The 20,797-nt window shown below is 44.5% G+C and overlaps 1 protein-coding gene across 1 annotated transcript in view; it reads right to left on the bottom strand.

Annotated features, from left to right (window-relative positions):
- Window positions 1-5,118: 5,118 nt before the first annotated feature.
- LOC8031221 (zinc metalloproteinase nas-26) overlaps window positions 5,119-20,797 on the bottom strand; it is a 30,226-nt gene continuing 14,547 nt past the window's right edge. The window contains exons 6-13 of the mRNA XM_029974388.2: window positions 19,496-19,622; window positions 18,794-18,866; window positions 15,050-15,268; window positions 13,388-13,532; window positions 11,773-11,898; window positions 11,604-11,692; window positions 10,782-10,906; window positions 5,119-5,271 (exon numbers count right to left, since the gene is read on the bottom strand). Of these exons, the coding sequence (XP_029830248.2) occupies window positions 5,136-5,271; window positions 10,782-10,906; window positions 11,604-11,692; window positions 11,773-11,898; window positions 13,388-13,532; window positions 15,050-15,268; window positions 18,794-18,866; window positions 19,496-19,622 (1,040 nt within the window). The 3' untranslated portion in view covers window positions 5,119-5,135. The remainder of the gene's footprint in view (window positions 5,272-10,781; window positions 10,907-11,603; window positions 11,693-11,772; window positions 11,899-13,387; window positions 13,533-15,049; window positions 15,269-18,793; window positions 18,867-19,495; window positions 19,623-20,797) is intronic.

The following is a 20,797-nucleotide window of genomic DNA, read 5'->3' as shown; positions in this document are numbered from 1 at the left end:
AGCCCAACTACCCAGAAGACAATTTGCGGCTCAACATTAATTTTCTTTCCGCCCGAAAACCACCGATTAAGAACTGGCTGGTTTGAGTCGCGCTCACTCTCTTCTCCATGGTCACGTGACTTTTTCTATGGTTGAGACACAACCACCAAAGATAATCGACGTCGTGGGTCATCGAAGGCACACACTCAATACTAGAAATGGACGAAAATATGATACCCATTTTTCGCGGCTTCTAAAAAGCTGCAGATACATTGACTGAAAAAAAAAAAAAAAGAAAGACGTTTACAATTTTTTGTGATGCCGAATTAGAGAGAAGAAGAGAAGGAGGGGAGGGTATGGAGGGGAGGTATGCCCGTCCTCCCCCTCCGTAACCTCTCCTCCACCTCTCCTGCTCTCCTACCATTTAGCGGAAAATTTTCCCTGAATTTCCCGCTAAATTTAGCGTGGAAAAATTTCCGCTAAATTTAGCGATGAAATTTTGCCCTAAATTTTGCGAGGAAATTTTTCTGCTAAATTTAGAAGGAATTTTTTTCAGGTAAATTGTTTTGTTAAATTTAGCGGTTAAATTTTTTTCTGCTAAATTTAGCGGGGAAATTTTCCGCTAAGTTTAGCGAGGAAATTTTTTAGCTAAATTTAGTGGGCAAATCAGGGAGCTCTCGTAGATCGTTTCCGCTGTCCCGCAACGTTCTCCGCAACCCTCTACGAGATCCAGTACTCTGCAGGCAAAGGTAGCGTCGCACATGCGCAGTAGTGGCGGCTTTGTTCCGGAGAGTGTAGCGGAGGTGGGAAAACTGGCTACGAAAACTCCCTACTTTCACGCTAAGTTTAGCGGTAAAATTTTTACGCTAAATTGAGCGGGGAGATTTATTCGCTAAATTTAGCGGGTTAATTTTTCTGCTTTTTTCAGTGTTGGACAGAGTACTCGATAAAAGTATTTAAGTTACTGAATACCTTTTCCTAAACTATTTAAAATTGTACTCAAGCATAGCCTCCTCTATAGGTTGTTTGCACATGACGTCAATCCGCCATTTTGTTGTTAGTTTGTTTCTTCAAACAAATTTACTACATTGAAGGATTACACCGTAACCGCTTGAAATGATGTCAGTGGTGCTCTACGCATTTGAGAACGCATGTAAATCCTTGAAATGCTCGAGTTTGGCACACGCCAGACAGATAGCAACAACAAAATGGTGGACGAAATTACGTCAGTGAAAACACCCTATACGGAGAAAGCCTGGCACATCGACGACGGAGCCATAGAGCGCGCGGCCGCAGGAAAAAGGAGAGGAGGAGCGCGCCGAACGGTGACCAGTATGGTAGCGCAGAGCAGAAAGGGCAGACCTAGACAGCGAGCGCTTGGGTCGTGAGCGGCCGCTCCCCGAACCACGCTTGTGTTTGTGTTTTCGTCACCGTCGTTTTCGTACTCCGGGAGAAACGGGCGCGGCGATTCGAAAGGGCGCAGGGAGAAACGGGAAAGGGTGGACGTTGAGTTTCTCCTCTCCACGATAGCGACAAGAAAAGATAGAGAAAAAAAAGATTGTTTCTGCGTTTGGCCGCTCGCTCTTTTGTGGCGCTAGCGGTCAAGGTTCTCTCCGCTCCCGTTTCTCCGCCCCTCCTTTCCCATTTACGGCGGCCGTCTTTTCACGCGACGCGCCAGGCTTTCTCCGTATATAGGAGGCTATGACTCAAGTTACTTTCACCCTATAGTATCTTGAGTAGAGTACAAATACTTAGAAATGTAACTCAATTAGCTTTGAAGATACTTCCGCATGGTGTAATTTGTATTGACTTCAGTGACAGTTGCGGAAATCTGGTTTACCAGAATGGTTTGTTAGCACGCAACAGCACAATACGGCACAAAAACAACCACAACAACAAAAACGTAAGGTTATTCTATGAAGTCCAACTATAAGGATCAGTATATAACTAATACATGTTACAAAACATTTCTAAAAAAAAAAAAGAAGAAAATAAGTTGTTTTAGCTATAGTGGCATTGCTGAATAACTCGTCCTGCGGCACACATTGGACACATCGTTTAACTGCAATCCATGTTCCCTATATGGGGGGTTCACTATAAACGAACTTGGGATACGGAAATGAGTGAATGGATAACAAAAAGAGCCCCATAATATTCACGGCACTGGTCGCACCTTCTTCAAGTAAGTTGCGTTCAGAAAGGCACTCAACGTTGGGGACGCTTTGTTGGCATTTTGAGAGGTCATCCTGGTCGTAGATCGTTTCCTCTCCTGTTCTCTGCTTATCATTGTTCGCTTACAGACAGTGTTCGCGAGAGCAATAAGTGCTGGACTGACGCCCAAAAGAAAAGAAACAAGCAAACAAAAACTCGACGTTCTGCCGTAACGGGGCGAAATAGGCAAAAAAAAGTCATTTTTTTTGTTTATAATGCAATTAAATTCAAAGGTGCAAGCGAGCTGGACAAGAAGGACGAAAATACTCCCTGAACAAAAGGGACAAAGGAAAAACACAAATCTCCAACTTTTTGGAGATTTGTGTTTGTCCATTGTCCCTCTTGTTCCCTTTCTCCAGAGAGTATTTTCGTCATTCGTCTTGTGTCCGCTTCTCATTTTCTTCTATTTTGTTTTCGTTACCTTTTGACACTGAAGTCTGCATTGTTTTCGTGGGTCGTTTCCCGTTCTGCGTTGCGCCTCAGTGTGGCCATCTTTAGTTTCGTAAAACCACTCCTTTTTGTTTGAGGATATTTTTTTTTAGGAAACTCTAGGAAACGAAAAGAGCCCTTGGGAAGGCGAGGAGAAAACCTTAATTGTACGAACCATGGGATGCAATATGAGTCACAATCGGCACAAAAGCGATGTTTCCACGAGCTCAATCAAATGGCGAATTCCACTGGGCGTTTTGGAGCGCGCCATGATCAGTTCACCAGATCCGGAATGGAGCACGCGATCCGAACGGAATCGCGCCGCCTACGGATCCCCGATGGATGGAATATGACCACTGCTCCGGGATCGGCGGATGCCTTCCCGTCATTCACCTGCCCGGGAATCGCGGTGCTAACACGTGTTCGACTCACGAGAGGCAGGGATGGCTCAGGAGCTTCTAGCAAAGTTTGCCGGAATATCGGAAGCTGTTCGAGCAACTTGACGACGAACTGTCGTCAAGCAGCAGCAGCAGTAAGGCGGGCGGTTCAGCAGCCATTACGAATTCTTCTGAGGCGAGATGGGCGAGATCACGCGAGATGCCCCACGAGAAAGGAAGTCACATGTGTGCGCCGTGGGCTGGCCCGGCTAGTTTCCGGTTGAATCCACCGAAATCGGCGGAGCGACTTTTCTAGGATCCGGATCGAGATCTGGAGCGGGAGCTAATCCAAAACGACAAGTGGAACACGTCCGTCTCGATCCCGATCGCCCTGTAAAATAGGATCACTCCAGAAAAGTCTATCCATGCGCGCTTAAAAATGACCAGTGAAATTCGCCATAAGTCACCGTAGCTTATCGGAGCTAGCAACAGGATTTGGTTGCTCGAAAGTATGTTCACGTTTGCTCGTGCCACGCCCACGCCACTTCATCCAAAAAACTCGAAAAATGGCGGAATGTCAAAAATGCATTTAAGATAATGAGATACTCAGAAATGTAATTAAAATAGAGTATCAAATACTCTCGAGCAAAGTATTTGCAAGAAACCAAGATACTTCAAACAGTATTTGAAATACAGTACCTTGAGTACAGTTTTTGAGATAGGTACAAGTCTGTTCTTTCTTGCTAAATTTAGTGGGGATTCCGGTATATTTCACGGGGAAATTTTTTCGCTAAATTTAGAGGGAAAATTTTTCGCTAAATTTAGTGGGGAAGGGTAATTTTTCCGCTAAATTTAGCGGGAAATTTTTTCCACTAAATTTAGAGGGGAATTTTACCGCCAAGTTTAATCGCCGTGTGACGTCACTTGTGACCCTCGTGACGTCATGTGTGACGTCATTATGGGAAACGTCTCATAGTGCAACACGCGGTTACGCCGACGGCTACGCCGCTTAAAACGGAAACGGGCGCCTAAAAGCTGCGCTCTAAAAAGTCCGAGGACATCTAAGCAATTCCTGTGAGTTGTGAATGCGAAAGCATGAATGTCGTTCTTTGACTCCCTTAGCTCGTCTGCGGCGTAGTGGCGTGGACGGCCGAGCGCGCGCTCTCGTGAAGTGGCCGCGCCGCGCTGAGTTCGGCCGTGCAGCCTCTCCGGCGTTTGCCCGAGCGGGCGCTGTGCCAACATTACCTAGATAGAAGGCCTCCGCACGCGTCATCACAGTCAGATCGATGGAGTTGTGAGATTAGGCACGAGTGCTGATGTCAGTGTTTGGCTGGGGCTCGTGTCCAATCATCGCGTCGAAGGTCCGGCTCGGGCCCAATAGCCGAGTTAGCGCGATCCGACTCTGACGACGTGTCATGAAGGGAGAGGAGACTGTGCGGAGGCCTTCTGTCTAGGTGGTGCTGGCTGTGCTAGGCCTGTGCGGCCAGGCCCGCACCGCCGCACCTCTTACCGGCGGCCGGGCCGCTGCGTGCGCTGCGCCGCCATGGTGAGGGCTTCCCTGGCGGCGCCCCTTGGAATTACGACGCACGATGGGAGCCTCGTTTCTTGATGACGTGGGCCAGCCAATGGGAGCCTATCCATCAGATTTCTGCTGCAGACGACAGGCTTCGCTCCATTGGGACAGGGGAAGGTGTCGTTTGGCGCGGCTTACAGCTCATGGCGTCGGTTCGCTCCATGGGACAGTTCATGTTTTCGGATTAAAAGTTGCACAGCCCCACGTGACTTCCGGCATCTTCCTTTCTATACCTCTTCCGCCTCCCCATTTTAGTTGCGGTTTTGAGCAGTTGTGTTCTTTCACTTTATTAAAAATATACGTGACACTGTAGGGGGTAGGGGTGTTAGTGATTTTTTAAAAATAAAATTCAAAAACATACTTCCACCATCTAATTTTATCTTCGTGAAAAATGTCAACGACACAATCTCATTAATCGTGCGGTGTACTCCAGTAATGTGACGGGTAAATACGAGGGCTGTTTCCTAACCTCCAATAAACTGGGTAAAAACACACAAAAAAAACGAATGATGAAAACCGTTTAAATGTACACAAAAGTTAGATACATACTGTAGTTATAGAATAGTTTATTCAGTAGTGCCCACGATGAATGCCGCCAATGTGAAGTTGAAGTTTGCGTCTTCGGGGCCAAAGTAATCAATGAGAAAATCATGACCACGGGCATACACGGCAGTCGCCTCTGAAATTTCGTACCAACAGAGCCTGCAAAAGAAATTGTAGAATTAGAGCGATTGTTATTTACATCTTTATCTCTGAAAATTATACACGGTAGGACACTGTTTTTCGAAAATCTTTGAGCTCGGGATGGGATTCCCGACGTTACAAACACTCTGCACCAGAGTGCGCTACTTGTCCAATAAAACTCCTGGGCGCTTCCTGCAGGTTCGTTCAGCGGAGGTGTGGAAGCTCACATTACAGAAGACGCGGCGCCATACGCCTCCAAAATGTGACCGCCTGGGAAGTCGGGCATCCTGGCTTTTCCGAACCAGGATGGATATTATTACTCTTATGAACTGTAAGCCCTGCTCTCAGAGCATCATTCGATTTGTTAATTTGTTTACCGATTGACTTATCACCATCACGTGGCAGTTGCAAGTGATATCACCTAATGCAAAACCAAAACAAATAGGTAAAAAAATATCAAGGATGGTTGGTTATGAATCTTGAAGGTCTCAGGCATAAATGCCACTTAAAATGCCTGCGAGTGATGGGTATAATTAAAAAACTGTTAAAGCTATTTTTCTTTTTTCGACTGTTTGTGGGGCCGGGGGAAAAGGCGGGGGGGGGGGGGGGGGGGGGGGGCGGACGTCTGCTGTTTAGGTTGTTTGTATACTTTTTACGCACAGGCCATCTTATTTCTCCTTTTTTTTAGTTACCTGGCTTCTTTTTATCTTTTGCTCACCTCGTATCTACAGATATCGACACAGTACTTACGAAGCGGTTTTCGGATTTTGCAATTTTTCTCCTACTGCTGAATTGCGGCGATTTAAACTATGCTTATTTGGGGCACCGCCCTAGGAGGTGAAATTTGGTATCAGGCATTAACGTGCTTGCGTAAAATGCGAAAAAAGCATCAATGTTGCGTTAACTTTGTCTCCACGCTACACTCCGCCTCCTGCAATGAATCTACTCAATGAAGCAATGAGCGAAATCCATATTCGAAGTTACGAAAATGAAGAAGGGACGGGGAAGACGGACCACAGACGACAGGGGCTTTCAATTTGCCACCAGTCCCTAAGCCCCGAACTCTTTGAGCTTTGGGGTTTCGGGCGGAAAGTTCAAGCCAGTAAACGTCTTTGATGCAAGTTTAAAGTCCGCGTTGTCTGCAATGTCTTCCATGTGCATCTTTCGTTTTCGTAACCTAGTCACCAACACGTTCAACCATCCTGTCGTTCGAAGTAAGTGCGCTTTATTAGTGGTTCTGTTTTTGCCTCGTTACAAAAGCGGAAGAAGAAAGGAGCAAAGGTGAATAAAACACTATTCACATCTCCGAGGATGCGGCGCCACCTAGCGTAAAATACGCGAAGGAGAGAAGAACACTGGCTCAGCCTGGCGGCGAAAACACAGAACGGAAGGACGGAGATTAGATGCACGCCTATCGGGTCGTGAATAGTTCTGTAAACTTTATGCTATATCTCGTTGCATTATATGCTTACCTAAATACGTGTAAAAAAAAAAGCGTTTTTGTTCGTTTGTTTTACCGCCAAACTAAATCACGCATCATGTACCGAACACTTTACCTTATTCAAAAGTTATAAGCAATTTTCTGGAAGTTAAATGGAAAAGTGAGGCCCGTTCCCGGCTTTGTTCGGGAGCTCCATCGGCTGTCACATTCCCATCGAAAATTTCCGAAAATCATGTAAAACTTTTGAATAAGATGACGGCAAACTCTGAAACTTTGGCGTCTTGTCCGGACCGCTAGCGCTACGCTTGTGCGCAGACTGAAGGTTCGGCGATGTGTTCAGTAGTTTATTTTTGCCATGAAAACAACAGCAACAAAACATTGTAATTTTAATAACAACCCCTGCGGGCCGAATTGCTAGTTGGTTGTACATCCTTGAGAAGTAAAATGTCCAAAGACAGGGACGGAAGAAAGTAGATGCTAACAGGACACGGCGCACTTTCAACTGAATTTTTATTTTGAAAAAACATGAGGGAAGCAACAAAATATAGAAAACAGATGCGCTAAAAACAGTAATCATAAAAAGGCTACGCCCCTTCACGCGTGACTTGCTAATTGTGGATATACGCAAACTCCATGTCTGATTAAAGATTAAAACAGCGCAAGAACATGGAACAAGAACATGAAGGTAGACAAACAAGACAAAACAGCGCCTTGTTTGTCTGCCTTCATGTTCTTGTCCGTGTCCTTGCGCTGTTTTAATCTTTAATCATGAAATACCAACTAGCCCAAACTTCTACTTTAGTCCTTGTCTGAGAGCGCCATCTAAAGGGTGCTAACACACACATCGTTGCCATGCGATTTAATGATGATGATGATGGTGATTAATAATAATAATAATAATAATAATAATAATAACACTAATAATAAGGTAGGACTCATAAATTTCGCGCGCAAATTTAGTTTTGAATTTGGTTATCACTTTAGTTTCTTTAAAATCTGGCTCTGGGGCTTTATTTTGGAAACGACCATGTCTGCTGAGCGTACGAGCTAAGGTTCAAGAAAGGGATGTTACCGTTTGGCTCCGCTCACTCTAAGCTCGTAAAAAGGGAAATTGCCTCCACCTGCATTGCCGCCCCTTAGCAAAAAGAGGCCGTACTTCAAACGAAGTTGAAATATATTTAGTACGAATATTCATTTTGTATTTATTCTGTATGATTTTGGCCGCATTCGAAATACGCGCGTAATGTATTCAAAATACATTATAAATATGAATAAAAAAATATTTTAGTTATACCAAAAATATTATTCCTTCACACTCAAGATGCCATTTGTGCATTAAAAACCGGTTACACAATTTTTTTTTATTTTCGATTTTGTCAGCAAATGGTATCCCTGTGGTATTTGAAGGCACTACTAGATACATCTCACAAAGCTACATTAGAAACGAACACAAACACAAACACCATGACGCACAGAGCAGCTCATTCACAGTCCCGCTGACTGCTCTAGAGCCTTATATAGCCTACATATTAAAGGTAATAATTTTTTCGGTGACCACCTCTGCGCTTATGAAGGTTCCAAATATTCAATCTTCTCCTCGGGAGTCTGTCAAAGGGGAAACAGTGTTTTGAAGTTCGTGGACGATATCTCTTAGTAAAAGGCATTGGTACAACTAATAACAATTGGCGCAGTCCTTAAAACAATATCCACACAAACGGCTCATAAAATACATGTTATTGCTTCTCTGCGTAGCAGCACTCAGGACGAAGCGAATCAAGGCAGTATCTTCACTTTAAAATACTGTAAACGACTTTATTTTCGTGAGGACCTAATTCTCGCAAAGTTCGCGAATCGCCTACAATTCCGAAAAATAGGTCCCGTGAACAATTCCGGCAAAATGCAAAAATATAAAAATCTATATTGCAATCCCAGCGCGTCGCGAAAATTAGAATTTGCGAATTATTCCAAAACTCCAACTTTGACCTAAATCGCGAAATATTGAGCCCACGAAAAATAGATATTTTACTGTAGTTGTTTTGCCTTTCCATTTTAGTAGTTGACTATTTAATATGGTAGTTAATATCACTATATTAAAGTCACTATTCACATCACGTAACATTGTGCTAACGAAACCACTTTAAACGTATCTGTTCACAGCACCTGCTGAAGCTTTCCAGCATCAGCAAATGTTGTAGTTGTAGTCCCCGAACCCCGTTTGTGATTGGTGTGCAAGGAACTGATCAGGTGTGTCCTTGATAGAAAAAAGGAAAAAATAACATAAAATGGGCTGATTTATCAGTGCGATGCTCCGCAATTCAGTTGACAAACTAATCAAATGTTGTATTTAGGCGCTTCAGTGTACTCCATATCTACTTGAAGTGAACTTCTAGAAGGGGAGCTTTTCAATATTTTGATAGTTTAAGTCAAACTACCAAAGTATTGCAGTCAAAAGGTACTTAGAGTATAACACAACAGTATTTACGATTTTCAGGTATTTTAAGAGTATTCTGCACGTATTTTTGATTGCTCCATTTTTTTAGGGTTGGAGTATATTTTGCATGAATTAAATAAATATTTCAAGAAATTTACGTGAAAGGTATTTTGTGCCTATTAATTTAGTATTTACATATTTCAAAACGCATGAAGGGAACTTCAAATGTAGTTTAAGTAAAGGTATTTTAAAATGATTTTTAGAAGTATATTTTAGTACTAAGTAAAAAAAAAGAAGTTTACATTTTCCGTATATTTTTCGTGTACTTAAAATTATGAGCTGTAATTCAAATACACTCAAATTAGAATGTGGTATATTTCAAACGTATTAGTTTTCGCTAAGGGGCCTCGCTTGAAAAAAAAAATGCTATTACCGGATGAGCAGTAGCTTTATTTCACAGCTCAACAAACTGAAAGTTGCGGTCTTACTCCCCAAGTCTTCTCTGGTGTGCCAGAAACCCTCGCGAAACACAAAAAATACAAAGCAGTGATGAGCAGCGAGACGGTGCACTCAGGAGGAAGGGCAGGCCTGTTGTCCTACCCCACATACTCAAATTATCGCATAACCCGAAGAAAGTGGCTAATCGGTTTCATATGCCGGTTGTTTTTTCTGCACCGAATAAACTTGCCAACCCGTGTACAAGGATCACCGAAAGCTCAGATGAGTCGGCGGCGACAGAAGAAATTTGTATAAAGCGCCACGCAACTCAGTTTTGTGAATGTGTCACTAGTGTGACGTATGGAATTCCCTTGTCCTGTGGGAGGGTGCACGTGGACCAGACAGGGAATGCGTCAATAGGGAATTGTAGTAGACCGTTTTTCTCCTCCGCTACGGTATTCCTCAAGAAAACGCCGCAGATGCGCATGCGCGCCGCCAGCCTTGTCTGCATAGTTCAAGGTCTTGTGGCGGATTACGGAGCGCTATCCGGGTGCTTAGCGGGCTGCGGAAACGGTCTACTACAATTCCCCAATGACAAAACAAGAGAGCAATGCTGCCGCTACCATACAGTCTCCTCTGGTCATTTTGCAGTACATTGTGACCGCTGTGAATCTAAACCAGTCTTTAAAAAACTAGAGTGGTGAGTAAATTCAAAACAAAATTTGCTCGCGCGAAATTTATGAAGCCTTCCTAATCAAATCGCATGGTAACTTTATCGGTGTTAGCGCCCCATTCGCTGGCGCTCTCAGACAAGGATTTTGCTTATATCCGCAATGAGCAAGTCATAAGTAAGGGGGCGTAGACTTTTTATTTTTACTGTTTCTAGCGCATATGCTTTAAATTTTCTTTTGTCTTTTCGCTCGTTCGTTTTTCAATATAAAAATGCCATTGAATGTACACCGTATCCTGTTAGTATCTATTTTCTTCTGTTCCTATCTTTAGGCGGCTTACTTCGATTGTAATTTTTTTTTTTTTTTCGGGGACACCCTGCACGTTTGTCTATGCGAACCTTTCGTCGCCTCTGCACCCGTTGGTATAAACGCGGCTATGTTCTGCGCGACGAAGATTATTTTTTAAGAAAATAGCTTCGTCTGTTAGCCTGGTTTTGCTAAGTGGGACCCGCGGTCTTTCATAGGCAGTGCACGTCCTTCTATGTACCTCTCGCCCTTGTACATGTCGTGGCTCCTCAGCTCGAACTGCAGATCACAACTTCCGGGTCCGTGTCTTGCATTGTCAACTGAGATGCTGGTGAAAGTCAGTCCCGTTCGGCTTCCCTCGGGCCCCTGTTGGACCAGGGACACAGAGAGATATCACGACCGGTTAATCCTCATTCCCCAGATGAGAAAAAAAGAAAAAGAAAAAGGAAAAAAAGATCGAGTTGAACAGTTGTGACGGCAAAAGTTTTGCAGCAAACACGTAAGAAATAAAATAACGATCTCAAAGGAAAGTAAAACTCAAGAGTGGACCTGAGGACTGCTGTGAGAAAAACAACAACAAAAAAACTAAATGGCGAATGAAATATAGATGGATTGGTGCAGCATAACTGATAAGGTTGCACTTAAACAGTAATTAAGTTAGAGTTACATGCAGTTGCTTGAGTTAAAGCGTAATAGAGTTACAAAAATAGTTACATTATCATATATGTGTCTAGTTAGATACTCGTCAAGCAACTCAGTTCCAACCACGTTTTTAATATATCCATTATGTTAAGGTATGCTGTGGATGGTCACTACCAACGGTTTAGTGTTTGCTGCGTTTCGTTTCGATTCAGCACACTTTTCACTTAAGTAGTTGAGATAATGACAACATAAAGCGTTGATAGGGAACTATATATGTTCCAGTGGGACATCATTGTCCCATATTAGAAGCGCTGAGACGCACATTATCGGCTCTGGAGTCAAAGCAGACGCGCTCAAAAGATATTTATAGTGCCTCCTTAAAAGTGCACCTGAAATATTCTCCAGCTCTGTTTTTACTCACGCGAATCCACCATGTACAGTGACTGCTGCCGTGCTCACTGGCCGTAAAGTGTACCGTGGCATTTTCGGTGAGAACTTCTCCGCACATGCCTGCAACGTGAAGTATAGTTTACGCCAAATTATGATTATGCCACAAGTTAAGTTATGAGTTTTCTTTTTAACGAGGTTACCTTTTTTGGTCGCTGTCTTGTGTTCACAGTAATCTCCAATTGCATCTGCCGGACAGACACAGGTGCAGCTTGGACCGAGGTATCCACCATGAAAACATCGGGTGCTTTTTAGATTCGAACACCGCTCTGAAAGTGGTAGAGTCATACGCACAAAAACTAAGTGTCACACTATATCTCGAATATCTCCTTTATTAAAAACTCAACTTCTTAAAATATGAAGGCAATGAGCAGAAAAAATATATCGTAATAGCGTTAAGAAGTCGCACCGACATCTCAGCAAACACATACAACGACAGCTTAATAACGTTAGCCGGTTATGAAATTAAACCCCGGAAGTCTGTATTTTAAAACCCTTTGGGAATGACGCGTCAGATGCGGAATGTAGAGCATGCTGTTGATTTTACTTTTTTAACGTCTAATCCAGATAAATGGTATCGAGGTTATACACTCGACGAGTGCGAAATGGTTGAAGTTACCAATTTAAGGCCCGTTCACACACTTGTAACCGAGTAAGACCGACTGAGGCAAGGCTAGTCTTTAAGCCTCTTGCGAAGGCGTACACTCTAAAAAAAGCCCGTGCGTCTGCTTTCCCTCACAACACCCGAAGAGCCAATCACCGCAACTTACCGAGGCGGCTCAACGAATGGCAATGCCGAGACATATGTTTAGAGCAAAAAACGCAGTCTGAGTTGTGACATTAAGCAATGCAAGCGTGACGTTCTGCATTGCTCCGTGTCACAACTCAGACTGCGTTTTTTGGTCTAAACATGTTTCGGCATTGTCATTCGCTGAGCTGCTTCCGTAAGTTGCGGTGATTGGCTCTCCGAGTGTTGTGCGTGAAAGTAGACGCACATACATTTCTTAGATTGTAGGACCGGATGCGCAGCTGCAGGCAAGGTGCTAAGCCGTCGCAAGAGGTTTAAGAACCGGTCTTGTCTCAGCCGGTCCTACTCAATTGCAGGTGCGAGAACGGGCCTTAAAGGGGTACTCCGCCGATTTCTTCGTGGTCCCCGATTTGCTCGAAAATTTGCTAAACTCGCCAAACAACATCGCCAAAATAGTATCCCAAATATTAGGTCAAAATGATTTTTTTTCACGAAGTTATTGAATTTACAATTTTGGTCCTCACCGTGTTTTTCAAACTGAAAGTCTCTACTGGCAACAATGAAAAAGTGACGTCATTGGAAGTGCAGGGGTTCACTCTTTGGACTGTAGAATTTGTTCCCAACTGATTTGAAGCAGTTTCATGGTGTTAAATGAATGCCTTGGAAGCTCGCTCCAGTCCCCGCGCTCCAGCACGGAACAAATAATTGGCATATTCTATTTTTTAGACTGCTCGCCCGACTGGCAAGCTGAACTTCCATTGACGTCACGGCCCTGAAAAGGGCGGGTATATTTGAATGTCTGTTTTTGCATCATTTTCATTTGCCGATTTCGCAATAACTATTATGAACTTCACGATATCAAATAGCATTCCAGAAAGGGTAAAGGCCTGGGAGTCAGAAAATATAGTTAGTTGAGGTAGCTCAAAAATCAGCGGAGTACCCCTTTAATGATACTTTAAATATGTTGGCACGCGATGTAAAGTGAGATTGTTAAAGTACTCAAGACATACCATTGCATCGATACAGCATGTTAAGCTTCTTGATGTCTATGAATCCTGGCTCCTCTGTGTGCAATGTCTGATGCAAGTAGAATGGGTCCATTGGATACAGAACCTTGTCATCCTCTGCCTCGATGTAACCTGCCGCACCAGGGTCCTGCATAGATCACAACGGAACGAATATGCGACTAGCCAACCGCGACGCTCCGCCATTTTTGGTTCAAGTGCGTCCCAGCATGCATGCTCCAGCTTTAAGGTACTTGTTTATAAAATTAAAATGCATTCAGCGCTTTCGATGAGAGCGCTGGATGCATACACTCATGTAAAAAAAAAAAAAAAAAAAAAACTTGATCGGAACAAGTTGCCGTTAGAATCAGACAAAAGGGTTACAACATAATCCGCAAGACGCCCGTCGATATATTGGTAATTTCAATATTTCAGACACTGAGCTGCTTGAGCATGGTCGATTGTCTCGAACGTTTAAACTAAGGCCGCTTTCTCACTTTTTTCCGGTAGGTGGTTTTGACCCTTTTACGCGCGCAGTCAACGTACCACTTCGCTATTCTTTTCAAAAAGTTATCACGAGAGCGTTGACCGGCGGGCCAGTCAGCGCCGTAGCACGGAGCACTGACTGTGGAGAGCAAGTCGTCTGCTTCTTGCGCAGGGGTTGCGGTGACGTCAGGACGAGGCCGAGCTCTGATTGGCTATGACTGAAAGGATAGGGGATACACCTCAATGCTAGACGCTCGAGATCTACCCACTATTTATTTTTTCTATCAGCCAATAAGAGCTTGGCGTTCTGACATCATCGCTCCGCATAAGGTAGGGAAAGCCGAGCAGCGCCAACCTCCTCAGTTCGCAATTCTGGTGCTGGCTCGTCCCGCCAATGTTCGTCGCAACCCTGCGTTTTAAAGCTCAGAGTGTGTCATATGGCCCAGTCGTTGTTAAAGTTTGGCGATTTCCATGGCCGAACTCATAAAGACGAGCGGGAACCTAAATATCCACCGAGGCACTGACGGTACTCGCGCACGAACCGAGCAGACAAGCACTGTGCTCGCGTCCAAACCGAAGTCACATTTGGCTCCAGTGTATCGAGGTTGGAGATGAACCCACGGGCTTAGGTAGGCAAGTCATTTGCTGCATAGGTGTTTAGATAACGGGAAGCTAGTATGTCCCGAAATGTGTTTGATTTTTCCGCTCTAGGTGAGAACTTTAGCCAGTGCACTAGAGACGCTAGCGGTTCCTTTAACGTGCATGACGATGCAGTGAGTGGAGCGACCGTCAGTACGAGGCTCATCCAGATCGAAACAGCAGGGGCGGAAGTCGAACCCGGAACCCCGGAGTTCTGCAGGGCTTAGGTGAAATTTACTAATTGTCCAGGCATGGGGCTGAACACCTCGCTAAAAATCAAGAATTTCAAAAGAAAGAAAAAAAAAAAAGAATTGATTACTCCTATCAGGTTTCTCCCCAGGAATTTCTGAGGTGTGGACATTACCCGGGGGAGGGGGAGGGGGGGGGGTTCGTCGCGTCTGTTTATTGCCATTACCCCTGCGTGGTTTATTGCGTTTAGTCTGTCAGTAGCCATGAAAATAAAGACATATGCATACAGAATACATGATACAACGAGGCGGAGTCTGGTCGGTTGGCGTGTCTTGCATAGTCTAGCTCGCTTACTTGAGCCAGGTAGTCCATCGCGGAGTTCCAGTCGAATCCGGACTCGGACTCGAGTCCCAAAAGGCGCGTCCGGGATGCGTATGATTCGCCCTCGCTATCGTAGTTGTACCGGTACCGGCTCGGCACGCTGTGCCAGGCCACCAGGAAGTTGACGTCGCGGTCGGCGGCGGCCTGGGTGTGCCGCAGTCCCATCGCGTGGCCCAGCAGGTGCGCGTAGTGCTGGATGCAAATATCCCAAAAGCAATCGAGAATACTTAACTGCTTGCTTTGAAAAAGGCTAGTGTCGGTAAATAGGACTTCGAGCCAGTAAAGAGTTTTAGCAGACCGTTCCGATAACGTCTATAAACGATACCCGCAGCGGCGTAGACTTTCCATTTTCCTAGTTTATTTTAGGGGGTACATTTTACAGCGTATGTATATCGCCATGTGTCTGTCGCTGTGTGCGTTATTTTCTTTACATGCCACTACTAGAAGCCGATTACATGGCACGTAAACAGCATCTCGGTAAGAATCATGACCCAGGGGCTCTGCCCCCCCCCCCCCGGATCTCACCAGGGGGGGTACGAGCCCCGATGCCTCCCCGTAGTCTACGCCTATGGATACCCGTATCGGGTGTCGTTATCAAAGTATCCTCCGGCGCCTTTGCACATGCGTTATCGGGTGTCGCGATATCGGGGTTATCGGAACAATCTACTAAAACTCTCTAAAATTCGTTACACAGAGGATTTGTAAACTTCTAGATTTATAAGTGTGAAAGGTGCCGAGCTGCTTCTGTTAGCCAATTCAAAAATTATGAGATGGCAATTTCATATAATTGATATTACACGAGCGAATACTTTAACCGTAACCAAACTTTCTGTGGCACCTAGAAAAACGAATGAACGAGCGTGCGTAGCTTTGACTGCACTGCTTCAGAAAGTTTTTTCCCCCGGTGTCTGTCCTTTCATAATTGGAGTAGAACTGCTACATCGTGTTCTGTGGTATCCGTTCATTGATTAGAACGGAGAAATGCCATGCATCATTTCTTACACTCCCGAGTGCTTCTTTATAAACAGAGTATACCACTAACTAAAGCTGGCCTCTGCTCACACGTTTCTTCACAAATGGAGCTTAAATTCAGCTAATAAAAGTTAAAAAACTTAAATATTTGAACAATTGGCATTTTAGAACAATCGGACACAGCGATCTGCGTCGGCGTAGAGAGCATGACTGACTCGGTAGACTGGCGAGCATTTTGTATATATTGCGTCGTCACTTACATTAAGCATCAGAATTGAATTGCGTCGAATGTTCGACAATAAATAGCTCGTATTATAGCCTCCTCTATACTGACAAAGCCTGGAAGATCGTCACGTGACGCGGCCGCCGAAAGTGAAAAGGTAGAGCGGCAGACAAGAGTCTTGTAACGGGCGCCCCGCTGCGGCGAGACGCCGAAACAGACTTGTCCCGAGCGATGGAATGTCCGCTCGTGCTTCTCGCGTTCCTCGGGCCACCGCTTCTTTTCTCGTCGGGTTTGAAAACGATGTTTCGAGTCCTCGCCACTGCAAAAGCTGTGCGCTGAATACCAGACTCCCCAAGAAATGTCCTGTGCTACCAGATCCTCGCGCTCCAAATCTGCGACCAAGCAATCGATGGCTCCGTCATCGAACTGCCAGGCTTCGTGAGTATAGTGGAGGCTATGCTCGTATTCACTGGGCGTCTTATTTGAGCGCGGGGTTCACATCGCATGCTCAGGACGATCTCCCACTTACCTTCTCAAAATAACTAAAATCTTGGTGGTGTGGAATGCACGTTACGGAAGCGTTGTGAAAGTTCACCGTAAGCTAGCGCTTAGCAGAAACGTACTCAAATATGGCCGCCAGAGAATACTAAAGTCACTGGATCCTGAGAAAGTAGCGGCATTACCTTCCCTGCCTGCTATCGGACACCAACAGATACCAACATACAGACGACCGAACCTCGCAATGTGATCGGTCTCTGTTGCCATGGCAATTGCCATTTCGGTCCATTCAAATCTTCGAAGGTTCGAACGCAAAAAAGCCTCCGATCAGTCGTTACGTCATACTATAGGACCGGGGTCTCAAACACGCGCCCCTTTACTCTCATGGGATGCGACCCGCAAGCCTCCCGCGGATTCGAGCCCCCGTTCCCATGCCTCGAGCGCCATTAATAATAGTTCTGTATTGTCGATTCATTTTCGCTCGAAAAAGAACTCTGCTCATATAACATGTTCACACAATTTGTACTATTCTGTTTTCTTTTCGACGGAGTACTACTTCGCCTAAAAATTTGCTTCTCGGCCCTTTCTCGTGTAAATCAACCGGAACGGCACTACCACTACCAGGCCACTAGTGCAAGCTCTTTGTTCAGGGTGGCACGTCGGCTGCACAAGCTCTTGCTCAGCAGGAACAACTGCCGAAGATAAAGCTATGAGCTTGGGCTTCTAGCTGACAGAAATACATTTAAAATGGAAGTGTTTTCTTATAATGCTGCTATAATAATCTTGAGGAAAAAAACCAAAAAAACTGCCATATGAAGATATGTATATGTTTTATGGCTGTTGAGCCTTGTGATTTGTGCGACGGGTCAAAGACGGTATGCTTGTTCTCAATCTATGAAAACTGCCAGCACGTTCGTGTTTTAAATCTTTTTATAACATCAGGCGTGGGCCCAAAGTAGTCATATATACAAATGAAAGCTAAAGATGGCAAAACGGTGAGCTTACAAAAAGTAGAAAGCACAAGGTTCCTTCTCTCGAAAACCTCTGGGGTGTTACTGGGACATTTGACGTTTGCAGCGTGAAAAAACACAGCTGTTTGTTTGTTTATATGTTTGTCCCAAAATAGCAAAACATTGTCCCGAAAGGACGAGCGCCAACGGAGAGGGGGGGGGGGGGGGGGGTTCCTTGGCCCTCGTTCTTTTTGGGGTGAGCAATCTGGCCCCCAACCGTGAATAAGTTTGAGACCCCTGCAGGATCTTTCGACCGCCAAGCGCGTGTCGCTCCTGTGGGCAGCGCGTGCAGTGGCAAGCTTGCCAGGTGTATTCACCCGCATTGACACCAGTCTCGACGTCTCTTTCTGACCTTTTTGAAAATAGCCAGCGTGCGCGTGCATAGCTTTGATAGGCGCCGAAGATGTGGTACTTCAGCGGCACTTTGAAAATGAATTTCTGCAGCCTGCGTGCACCAAATTTAAAAATAATCTCGACATTCGTAATCCTTGAGGCCAGATGAAGACGATTTAGGTGTTTTTCTTTAAATACAGAACCGCTTCAGTTTCCCTTTAAGTTGCCTGTCAAGATTAGCGGCGAGATGTTTTGGTGGCGTCCTCCTATGGTTCCCCCTTGTGACGTCAATACCTTGCGAACAACAAGTTCGATGGTGTTTGTAAATAGCATGGTGGAAGCCTGAAATTATTGCGCTCTCAAAGCAACACTGCCAACACCGTCGAAATTAAAGTTCTTTCATTCCTCTTATTTCCGTCGATGGTATACCCTTTCCGACGTCATAGTCAGCTTTTGGGCCAATCGTGGAAGGCCGACCACAGTGACGCTTTCGGTCGCGCACGTCGCCAATAGAGAGAAGGCGAGTGCGCAGCCATTGGTATCGAGGACAAGAGTAATGCTCCTTTTTAACCTCCGCTGGATTCACAAAAAATTGAATTTCTCAGAATAGACTATTTGAACGAAAACTATGTCATTGGACGTCTTTTGTGAAGTGCCGCTGGAGTGTGTGATGCAACGCACCGTGTCAGGGAAATAGGTGCTGGGCACTGCGATCCTCTGCCTGCCCCCTTGCTTGCCCAGGTAGGAGTACGCCCTGTGGAAGCAGAGGCAACATAACTCCACGAGGCACGACATTTAAACGTGAGATTGGTCCACGACTGTCGCCATCTCTAATTAAAATTTCTCTAACGACGAAGACGAATTTTTCTTCTTTTTTTTTTTTACTTTGCGCAAGCGATAATGCTTGAATATATGTGTCCCGACAATAACTATCTGATTTAGCTACTTTTTAAACTTGTTTTTATAATAAAAGCTAATTATACGAGGAAACTGTGGAAGGTGCTGCACAATTCGTTCACCTAACAAAACTCTAGGTGGGAAAACTAGAACCAAGGGTAGGAACTTTTTAATATCTAGCATTTTCGTGTTGTTTTGAAGCGCCAGAGACATGCACGACAAGACGTCAGACGGTTCGTACGACGCCTCAGAAAAATGTCTCGATCTGGCCGAGGGCCGGACTATCATGGCGTCACACTCGTTCACGTGACGCCCTGACTGGTCGGCACTTAGCCGGATCGGGCCATCTTTCTGACCCGTCGAATGACCTGTCGGGCGTAATGTCCAGCTTGTGTGTGATGTTTTACAGGCTATATTAGATTTGAACATGACGATGGTCCGGTAAAAACGGGGCATATCACGCGGAAAGAGGCAGAGAAAACTTACCAGTGAGCCCGTACGAAGTTTACGTAATCTGAAGTGTGGACAGCCTTGCGTAGCTCGTGAAATCGAACGCACGTGCTCTTCTCCCACTGCTTCATGGCACTTCGGATTTGATCCGCAAACTGTGTAACTGAAGATAAAATGGACGTGAAGAACGAAAAAAAAAAGATTTCAGAAACATCGTTTTATATGAGCAAGCATGGTTTCCACTCAATCGCACTGTTCTTTGACTGTGATGAGAGACGTTTTCGCTATTCCCTTTAAAGGTGAGCTCCGGCGGTTTTATGAGCTATCTAAACAAAGCGCAATTTCGAAATGCACATGCTTTGATCTTCCCGACTGATATTTAATATCTCTAAATAAAAAAAATCGCTATTGAGAAAACGGCAAATAAGGGTTATGCCAAGGTTATGCCCAAAACCGACATTCAAATATTTCCACGGTCCCCAGGGTGAAGTGACATGTTGTATAACAAGTTGAAAGTCGAGCCGTCAGTCTAAAAAACGCATTATTTTTTGCTTTTCTTGTTTCTTTTTTTAGCTTGCGCGATTTATTTAGTCTTTATTTCACACCATTGAACTTCTTGTAACCCGTCGAGAACAAGCCGTACTGCCCCCACATTAAAACATTTGTCGTCACGCTTTCAGTGTTGCAAGCAGAACCTTCCAGCATCCAAGACACAATTTTAAAACATAATAACGAAAAGAAAATGTACTGTTACTTGAAATTAGGCTTACTAGTTTAGATCTGTCTATTAATGTGTACACCAATTTTGATGCAAATCAGTGACTACAAAAACTTCATCGAAGTTCCTCCCCAAGGTGAAACACCACCCTTGATCAGTGTGAGACGGCGATGAGATATCGCTTCCAGACCTGTACATCAATGCAATAAATCGCGTGTGGTGGCGCTTGGATACAGTCTGGTATTTTTTTATACCTTGAATTTACATGCCATTTCAGTAAATACCTCTTAGAATTAATCCTTGACGTTCATAACCTACCAAACATGATCTTTTTTCTTTAACTTATTTGCGGAATCTAGACAATTCCGCAAATATTTACTTACATACCCGTTTTACGCGGTCGTCGCCATCATGAATGGCGGAACTTTTTTGTGGTAAAAAAACATTGCCCCTGCTCTCGTCACACCATTCGAAAGTGTTCATGTTTTAGGCATACAGGTATCACTTTCTAGTTTTCTCTTGTCTATATTTTTATATTTTTTCAGTGATATATATTCAACACATTTTTGTTTAAAGTGAGTAACCGAAGATGGGCTATGCAGATCACTTCTATGCATAAT

The sequence above is a fragment of the Ixodes scapularis genome, unplaced genomic scaffold (genome assembly GCF_016920785.2).
Source record: "Ixodes scapularis isolate PalLabHiFi unplaced genomic scaffold, ASM1692078v2 PGA_scaffold2__306_contigs__length_199485367, whole genome shotgun sequence".
NCBI lineage: Eukaryota > Metazoa > Arthropoda > Arachnida > Ixodida > Ixodidae > Ixodes > Ixodes scapularis.
This window is presented reverse-complemented; position numbering and strand designations above follow the sequence as displayed.